Raw genomic sequence first — 10,414 nt, forward strand, 5'->3', positions numbered from 1 at the left:
CCCCCCCCCCCCCCCCCAACACACACACACAGTGTAGTCACGCTAGTCACGCTCGTGGTCGCGCTCAGTCAGTCCCGGTCGCGGCCCGGGCCCGTGTCCGTCCTCCTCCCCTCCTGTGCGCCCCCCCCTCAAACCTGCCGTGTCAGCGCGCCACGCTGCTTCGCTGCTGTTGGGAGACGCGATGGCTACGACACCTCCTACAGCGTACTCCGTCTGTCCAAAATAAATGGACCTCTTGAGTTCGGGGTAAGAGATTAAGGCCATGTTTAGTTACTCCCAACTTCCAACTTTGACACTATGCAAAAAGAAGATTCCCCATCACATCAAACTTGCGGTACATGTATGGAGTACTAAATGTAGATGAAATTAAAAAGTAATTGTACAGTTTTGTTGTACTTTACGAGACGAATCTTTTGAGCCTAATTAGTTAATATTTGGACAATAATTCACAAATACAAACGAAACGCTACAGTGTGCTACAGTGCTGTAACAGTAATTTGGCACCTCCCAAATTGGCCAACTAAACAAGGCCTAATGTTAGAAATTATATATACACTCCTTTAAATATGTAATCATTGTAGAAAAAAATAGAAAAGGATAACTAGAGTTATGTTGTCCCATAGTAGATGTGCATTTATTTGTGGCAAATTTTAAACTATAGAAGTGAACCTGGGGGGGGGGGGGGCGGTAGTGGCCCAGGCTACTAGCGGCTCCCGTGGGCCGGCCTCGGCACAGCGCGGCGCATACGTGCTCCACCAGTCGCTAGGGCCTGGTGGTGGGTACTGTAGTAGGGTACGTGTCTGCCGCTCTTTAATTGGCAGTGTACTAGGCGGCAACGCGACGCCCAAATCGAGGGAGGCAGGCGTGCGCCGGCTCCGGCAAGATAGCAAGCAAGGAGGCTCGGGCCACGGGCCACGGGCCACCGCGCCAACTCCGGCGGCCTTTTTACCACCCTGGCTGGCTGGCTTCACGTGCCCGGGAACGGGGAGCTTGTGCCCTGTGCCCCTGTGCTTGTGCTATGGGGGTTGCTTGCTACTCCTAGTTGCTACTATGCTAGTGTTGCTGAATGCTGATGCGGGATAGCTCCTGCGACCTGGCAGTGGCACCATCCATAGATGCATGGTTTTGCTGGTTTGGTACTCCATTTCTGGTCGCCTCTGCTTTCCAACTCCGGATACGAACAGCGCGACAGCTCGCAGCTGTACACAGTGACAGAGCATGCTGCCTACTACTGTCTTGTGCATTTCGTTCGAGTTCAACATGGAATGCAAATCTTTCTTTTCAGGCCCCATTTGAATGTTTATACACTTCTTCATTCCTCCTACGTGTGGATCGAAACTGTTGTTGTCATGTTGATGTATTCTAGCAAAGAAAGATTCCTAAGAAATTCTCGTGTTTCGGGAACAAACAAGCAGCGGATTTTGGCCAAATATGGGAGTAATAACATACTGGAACACCAGAGTGGCTGTACACAAACGCACCTGCTGATGCTTTGCTTCTTTTCTGGTGAGAAGTGAGAGCGGTTTCCCAAGACCTTTGAATACTGGCCGTGCTAGCGTAGCCATTATAAGCCATGTGATGCTACCTACACGTACGTACGAGCACACCTACAAATGACATGCAAGGAAGGGTTCCATGTTTGTCTAGCTCTGACGCTCTGTTCTGTTGGGTGCTCGTAGCCTCGTACCGGCCCATGGGAGGAGCCAAGAGGAGACCGACAGGGCTTGCAAGCCGACGCGTCACGCGCGGGAGAGGACGGCTCTCCCACATGACGCCTTTGTACCATGCATCAGCATCGCACACTTTCCTGGCGCTGTACTTCTTTTTTAATCTTTCTTACCCGGCGAAAATGAGAAGAAATGCTGCTCGTACACTGTGCACACACAGCGTCCTCAGAAAAAAGAATCGTGCGAGTGACCGGCAGGGACGAAGCGCTGCCATTGGTGGGTCTCTGCTGCTGCCGAGATCCACGGCGACGACGATGACGACCTGCTAGGTCTACATGTGGATCCTGTGCGTGCAGTCACCAATGCGCTTGGTCTCCCCGCGAGGACGTATGGCTGGTTACTCTGCTTATTTTTAGCACCCGATCACATCAAATGTTTAGATACTAATTAGACTATTTACAAAATCCATTATATAAGTGGAGGTTAAACGGCGAGACGAATCTATTAAGTCTAATTAGTTCATGATTTGATAATATATTGCTACAGTAAATATTTGCTAATGATGGATTAATTAAGCTTAATAGATACGTCTCGTCGTTTAGCCTCCACTTACGTAATGGGTTTTATAAATAGTCTACGTTTAATACTCCTATTAGGATCAAAACGTCCCCGGCTTAATTTATTACTCCCACTGATCAGTTACAGATTCCAATGGGAAAATGACAGTGTGTTTGCAGGTTGCTTGCTTGCCGTGCCTTATCCTCGGAGACCGGAATAACGGTACGGATAATGAAACAGGCTGGGACATGGGAGTCCGGCACTCCGGCGGTCTATTCTACAGGTTCATGCACACCATAGTGCGTGGGTGCCTTTTAAAAAAAATTGCAGTACATAAAGATCCACTGTAACTGTCCTCGTGCTTCGGTTTAGCAGTCATATCTGGAAAGTATAATCACGGTCATTAAGTTCACATGACTACACCGATACGATCATGTCCTTAAGCATACGTATTTGGTAGATGTGGGTTAAATTTGATCATGTATAATCATCCAACTTGGAAGTTGTGGATTAAGTTTGACCATGTATGGTCCTCCAACGTGGACAAATCATGGGATGAACATAGTCTTTTCCAATTTTTTATAACTTAGGGGGTGTTTGGCAACACCCTGTTAAAGTTTAACACCTGTCACATCGGATGTTTAGATGCTAATTAGGAGTATTAAACATAGGCTAATTACAAAACTAATTGCACAGATGGAGTATAATTCGCGAGACGAATCTATTAAGCCTAATTAGTCCATGATTTGACAGTGTGGTGCTACAGTAACCATTTGCTAATGATGAATTAATTAGGCTTAATAGATTCGTCTCGCGAATTAGGACAGGGTTCTGCAATTAGTTTTATAATTAGCTCATGTTTAGTCCTCCTAATTAGCATCCGAACATCCGATGTGACACTGTTAAAGTTTAGCACCTCGTATCCAAACACCCCCTTAATTGTGGCCATGTTTAGTTACTCCCAACTCCCAACTTTGACACTATGCAAAAAGAAGATTCCCCATCACATCAAACTTGCGGTACATGCATGGAGTACTAAATGTAGATGAAATTAAAAACTAATTGCACAGTTTTGTTGTACTTTGCGAGACGAATCTTTTGAGCCTAATTAGTCAATATTTGGACAATAATTCACAAATACAAACGAAACGCTACAGTGTGCTACAGTGCTGTAACAGTAATTTAGCACCCCCAAATTCGCCAAACTAAACACGGCCTGTATGGAATGTATGTCAGTAGTAACGGGCCTACCGATCCTAAGCATGCTAGTAGCTAGAGGCCAACTAAATCAATTGCCCATGTTTCATGGAGTTTAGATTAATCATATCCATTCATTGCTCTAGTCCACTTGTTACTCTGAGTCCCCAGTCCTTTTGGTATTATCCTTTCATTTCCTCATACAAATGAAGCTAGGAGAAATGGGGATATGCCCCTCAAGTTCTATAGGCTCATGCTTTTTTTTAATGTTTGTGAGATGTAGTTGAGCTCCATCGGCAAGGCAAGCCCGAGCGCGGGCTTGTAGCAACATGGTGCATTGTCTATGCTAGCAGGAAACAAGATCCCTTGGTGCATTCATCGAGTTAGGCGTCAACAATATTAGAACTATATAGTTGGTAAAAACTAATGGTAAAATGTATCTCAGTTTTTTCATGCTCTAGAATGTGAAGATGACATTTGGGTGATTCAACCAACCTGCAAAATCGCCATATGTCACGTTGTTTAGCATGTGGATGAGGCGTTGTGGCCACTTGCCCACATTGCTCCCAGATCATTGTTGCCAACACAATTGCTTCTGGTTTTGCCCTTTATTTAGAAAAGTTAGAACGGGTTATAGAGAATTGTTTTGCTCTCACTTCTCCACCATGCTTCTTGCATGTATTGCGGTGTGATGGGAGGAAAATTGAGAACTTTTGCTTTGACGATAGAGTGGCATCGTTCGATAGATAACCAGTGGCAGAAGAGTGGACTATCAAGGATAGAATCGTAGTGGACAAGGCTATAGAAAAATGCCGTTCTCGTGCAGATGCTGTCTACTTCTCATGCTAGTTGTATGGGAGGAGCAGTGAAAGAATTGTAATTTTGGCCATCGGAGCAAAATCTATGCCTAGTTGCTACCGTTGAGTGAAACGATGGCGCTTGCCCTTTAAACAACCCCGCCCCAAAAAAAAACCCAAAAAAAGAGCTGGGAGCGAAAATTGGATGCGACACTACGACGCTTAACTACAAACGACATAAAGCAAAAGTTTGATGCAGAAAGTGAAGATCGCGACATATATGAGACAAGAGAAGTGTAAGGAATTGATGTAAAACACTAGGACAGTTAACTGTGAACAACAGAAACAATCATGGCGTGGCTAAAGTGTGGTGTAGAAATATTTAGCAATAAAAACCAAATAATAAGGATCAAGGCGGTGATGCACAACCATGCATGAAGGATCGATCTCATCACATACCTTGGTGTTTGTGTGGTAAGAAGAAACATAAGGAATCGGCTTCATGGCCTGTTGACATATATCGATCAAACTGTCAAAAGGAAGGTACGTCATCTAACAGCCCAAATGACCAAATATGAGATGACCAAATATGAGATGGTAACTCTGTTCGCTTCAACTTATCAGCCGGCTTATCAGCCATCGAACAGTGTTTTTCTCTCACAACAATTCAGCCGTTTCAACTTTTCAGCCGGCTTATAAGTCCAACCGAACAGGTACCTCCGTAGTGAGGTAAGTGAAACAACTATACGCATTAACTGTCATTATTTGGCTCTAGAGCGGTATAAGCTTGTGCATTCTTGAACAAAATTTCTTTTAAACAATATCACTAAAAAACGTTAGACTTGCTCTTGTTCTCTCCTTGTTCTAAAGACCTGACAGGCACGCTTTTGTATGTGTTTTTTTTTTGAAACCATTTCTTACTTATCATCGTGATCAGTTGGCATTCTACTACTATTTTATGGTGTACCTACGAGAGTACCTGCAAACAGAAACTGTCATTAGCAAAAACCATGTCACTCATCAGTTGGCATTCTACTACTTCACGGTGTAGTCGAGTACCTGGAAACAGAAACTGTCATTAGCAACTGGGCCCCACGGTCTCGTGCAGGCGTGCAGGTGAGCAGACCTGCTTGTTTAATCTGATCGATCAATCCAGATTCCAGGATTAGGGGGTGTTTGGAACACCCCTGTTAAAGTTTAACACCTATCACATCGGATGTTTGGATGCTAATTAGGAGTACTAAATATAAGCTAATTATAAAACTAATTGCACAGATGGAGTATAATTCGCGAGACGAATCTATTAAGCCTAATTAGTCCATGATTTGACAATGTGGCGCTACCATAACCATTTGCTAATGATGTATTAATTACGCTTAATAGATTCATCTCGCGAATTACCTGCAGGCACTGCAATTAGTTTTATAATTAGCTTATGTTTAGTCCTTCTAATTAGCATCCGAACATCCGATGTGACACTGTTAAAGTTTAGCACCTCGTATCCAAACAGCCTCTAAAAGGGGAAGCGCTGGCCAATCGCAGCGGAAACCCCGAGCGGACCAATCGGAGACACGGGCGATCTGACTCGCGGGCGCCATTTGACCAGTGCCGGGTCTCCTTCACCAGTGAACAGTGATCACCTGGGCATTGGCTGCCTCACACACAGTGGCACTGGAGCACGATGAGCTGAGCTGGGCTCTGCCCCCTCTGGAGGCCTCTGCCCCTTTGGAGGCCGCGGCTACTAAGGGGGTGTTTGGATACGAGATGTTAAACTTTAACAGTGTCACATCGGATGTTCGGATGCTAATTAGGAGAACTAAACATGAGCTAATTATAAAACCAATTGCAGAACCATGTGCTAATTCGCGAGACGAATCTATTAAGCATAATTAATCCATCATTAGCAATTGGTTACTGTAGCACCACATTGTCAAATCATGGACTAATTAGGTTTAATAGATTCGTCTCGTGAATTACACTCCATCTGTGCAATTAGTTTTGTAATTAGCCTATGTTTAATACTCCTAATTAGCATCCAAACATCTGATGTGACAGGTGTTAAACTTTAACACATGGTTGCCAAACAGGCCCTAAAGCCAGCCACCCACCCAGCCCTGTGGCCCTGTGGGGCGCCGGTGCGTGCCCAAAACTAGCAAGCGCAGAGGCGCCACGCCAGCGAGCGAGCGAGCGAGCCAGGGGGGGATCGATGGCGGCCATGGACTTGGAGGACGACGAGGACATTTGGGGGAAAACCGCCAGCAGCCCGAGCGCGTCCCCGACGCCCCTCACCACGGCCGTGGTCGCCCCCTGCGGCGCCTTCATCTCCACGCAGCTCAGCCTCAACTCCCGCCTCCAGCTCCTCTCCACAACCGCGGCCGCGGGCGGCTCCTCCCCTCCCCACTCCGTCGGCGCCGGCATCTTCGCCGCGGACGGCCTCCGCCACCACGTGGGCCTCGGCGACGGCGGCGGCGGCGGCTTCCGCAATGCGCCCGCGTCCCCGGCCCCCTTCTTCTCCGCCTACGGCCTCGACGCCGGCGGCGGCGTCGCGCCCATCGACGCCGGCGCCGCCCGCAGCGCGCTCGAGGACGAGATGTGCGTCGGCCCCGGCACGGCCTGGGCCGGCGCCGGGGTCGGCGGCTCCGACCGCCGCAAGAAGCGCATGATCAAGAACCGCGAGTCCGCGGCGCGCTCCCGCGCGCGCAAGCAGGCGTACGTCCGCGAGCTGGAGAGGGAGGTGCAGCTCCTGCAGCAGGAGAACGAGAGCCTCCGCGTCAAGTACGAGCAGGTAACCGATCGAAAGCCCCACTCCCCCGCACCTACCCATCCATCAACCCATACATGCCCAAAGTCAAAGCTCGCGCCTTTCTTTGATTCGGCAGCTGAGGGTGTCCGTGGAGGTGCCGGTGCCGGTGAAGAAGACCCTGCAGAGGATGCCGTCCGCGCCATTTTGAGGACGACGACGAGGACATCGATCGATCGATCCATCGAAGCAGGCGGTTGGGTTGCTCTTCTCCTTTTGAGGCGGTAATCAACAGTGATTACAAGTAAGCGACTAATTAGTGAGTGCTGCTACGACAACTGCTCACATAAGCTCATACTAAGCTCGCAACCAGTAGTACTCTACTCCTCTGCTTAGCTCGCCGTCCATGTACAAGCACCAGGTCACGTTCGATTTCGTCTAGGGCATGTACTAGTAGCTTTTGCCTCAATCGATCTGTACAGTGGCAGCTGCCTAGCTAGAAGAGGGCTGCCTGCCTGCCTGCCATGGCGGCGTGCTGCTGGCTGCTATATATACCTATGTCTATATGTGTGTAGCTTGTCGCGTGGGATTAGGCGGAAAGATGGCGAGCCTGCTTGTACAAATGTGGTAAGTATTGCTTCCTGGAACAATGACATTTCGGGTCGCAAGAAAGAACAAATCCACGAAGCTGGTCTCCTCTGTTTTTTTCTCTCTTCTATGATAGATACATGGCGAATGTTGTTGTTTACTCTTCCACCCAACTTGCTACTTATCCTCTTGCCATGCATGTTATCTCGATGGACTCGTTTGTTCCCCTGTCGATTTCGGAATTCAGAAAGGGGGACTCGGCTTTATTTCGGAATAGTTTTCTTGGGCTGCTGAATATTTGCTACAGGTGAGGTCGTTTTCTTCGACTCTGGTTTGGAGGTTCAGAGACCCTGAACCTGAAAGAGCATATGCAGTGTTTCCATGCTGGTCTCTGCTAAAACAGACGGGACCACTGTTAGTTTGATGTGCTCCTAGGTTAGCGATAACTTGCAATCAGAAAGAGACGTTGCTGTCTTATAGATGCCTCCTTCAATTTTGGTGCTCAACTTTGACGAGATCCTGAGGGAAAGGGGCATTTCGTTTTTGGCGAAATTCGGGGAAATGGATCGTCGGCCTGTTCGCTTCAGCTTATTCAGCCTGCTTATTAGCTACCAAATAGTATTTTCCTCTCACAACAAATTAGCCGTTTCAGCTTTTCAACCGGCTTATAAGCTGAATAGATCCCGTATTCTGCCACCCTTTGCTTTCCTGAAAGATGAAAGAAAAAAAAAAGGTTGCGAAACTGGTCCCTGCTCCGTGGCTCACATCACCTGATGTTGAGCTGTTGACTACCTGTTGAAAATCGTGGTCATTAGCGTAACAAGGAGCTTCCATGTTTGCAGATCGTGGTCACTCCACTGGTCAGTAGCCTGATGATTCTTTTTGTGGGTCTTTCTGTAATTTCCTTTTCTAGATAAGCTACCATTGCTTGCCTACCCCAGCCAGGAGACCCCAGGCATAGCAGCAGAAGTCATCACTCTCCCTCTTGTTTTTTTTTTGGTCCGGATATGTTTAGATCCATTCACCTAAAGCGTCAAAAAGTCCAAATAGTTTTTTTCCTTAAAGAATAAAAAAACTACAAGATAGTAGTACTCCGTACATAGCTAGAAAAGGCAACGTCACCGCAATAACAATCATATACTCCTCCAAGAACCACTCTTTTTTCTAAAAAAATAATAAACACCTCCATCACAAAAGTCTCAGATCAAGTGGAACTTGGAATTCTGGAGATAATGAGATGTTCCCTGGCCAGGGACCCATAGGCTAACAAATTAGGCCATGAGAGTACGAGATCGACGGATAGCCCAAGACGATAAAGCCATAATTTCATCTGGGCCTTCGTCCTCGTGACCATGATCATTTTTGCCGGCAAGATATCTTGCGAAACTATACAAGAGATATTTGGCGTAGCTAGTGTACTTGTATAATGTTCACCGCTGTACCAGAAGTACCGGTAAAGGTTATTTTCAGAGAGAAAACTTTCCTTCACCTTTGCCTTGGAGGAGGGAAATAAAACAGTAGCAAATCTGGCACCACACACCTCAAAGGACAAAGATGCTGCGGTCGCTCTTTTACATGTGTCAGGCCGCTGTTTGTTTATAGACATATTGTTAAACAAAATTCTCCATCTATTTTTACCATGCACTCTCAGAGGGGAGACTTGTTTTTTCTACCAACGGAATAGAACTGCTGGCACAGTACATCCGGTAGTAGGAAACAATTTTTCAATGCAATATCACTTATTCGCTGTTGAAAAAAGGTTTCCGAGATGTGACAACACAAAGCAGGCTGGCTAGCTGGAGGTATTGGTCAAGTGCCAATTGATCGAGCTAGCGTAGCTTAAAATTTAGCAGTACATACACACGCATGCTTACTGGTCAGAGTGAGGAAACTAGGCCGGGGAATCTTGTTTTGTGTAGTAGTGCCGGTAAAGCAATCAGAGCTTTCGATCCATCTTGTTTGTGAAGCGTAGTGCACTTGTACCCCCCAAAAACATAAAACTAACGGGTGGCACGCGCAATTCCAGCGTCGTCCTCAAGTTATTCAGGACGAAGGGTACGCGTCATTGGTTATTCAACGAAATGTTTCAAGGACAGAAAGGAAAAGGTGCGCCGGTGCGCCACCCACACGATGGCTTGGAAATGCGAAGAACTCCATTGGTAAACATGAAGCTCTAAAACGGTCTGAGCTTGAATGCCATGTAGGAGTATAGTAGTAGCAGGAGGAGGCAAAGGGGTCAGGGCGGAGGATCTCCCCTGTTCCCCGGACCACGGGGCAGGTCCTTGTAATAGAAATATACGTGGACCGGATCACAGTATAGCCTCGTAGAGTCGTAGCCAGGGGGCCCTAGCGATCCAGCCTTGCTGGTTCCTGCTGAGACCTGAGCTGAGAGAGAGCTTCGGCCGCTGAGGTGTGGATGAGCTCGCATCGCATCGGCAGGTACGGCATGGCAATATTGGCATGCATGCGCGCGTACCCCGCGGGCCCCAGGCCGGGCGGCCATCACAAGAAAGCAGAATATTTGACGTGTCGGACGCCCGCGCCGCGACGTACGCGCTCCCTGCGGCCCGCACGTACCCACCCGCCCAAGCCCACGATCGCGTCGCACCAGCCCGCTGCCTCTGCCTGCCCGCCCGCCCTGCCCTGCAGCGACATACTGTGGCAGTGGACTAGTAGCGATGCCGTCCGCGGTGGCGAGGTAGGAGGCCTGGTGGCGTCAAGGGAGAGGGAGCGCGGCCGCGCCGAGGGCCGAGGCTTCGGGTTTCTCCTCTCGCCGCCGTGTGCGGTCGTCCACAGCGAATCGAAACAGGTGGCTCGCGGCCGGGACGCCGTTTCGCAACGGCGGAAAGGCGTTGTGCGCCGCTGTT

General features: G+C 48.2%; 1 protein-coding gene across 1 annotated transcript; it reads left to right on the forward strand.

Moving 5' to 3' along the window:
* Positions 1-6,355: 6,355 nt before the first annotated feature.
* Positions 6,356-7,715, forward strand: LOC101786916 (ABSCISIC ACID-INSENSITIVE 5-like protein 5). The gene is made up of 2 exons (XM_004957447.3): positions 6,356-7,004; positions 7,099-7,715. The coding sequence occupies exons 1-2, from the start codon at positions 6,426-6,428 to the stop codon at positions 7,168-7,170; spliced, it is 651 nt and encodes a 216-aa protein (XP_004957504.1). The 5' UTR covers positions 6,356-6,425; the 3' UTR covers positions 7,171-7,715.
* The last annotated feature ends 2,699 nt before the right edge of the window (positions 7,716-10,414 follow it).

This window comes from Setaria italica, chromosome II (assembly GCF_000263155.2).
Source record: "Setaria italica strain Yugu1 chromosome II, Setaria_italica_v2.0, whole genome shotgun sequence".
In the NCBI taxonomy this organism is placed as follows: Eukaryota; Viridiplantae; Streptophyta; class Magnoliopsida; order Poales; family Poaceae; genus Setaria; species Setaria italica.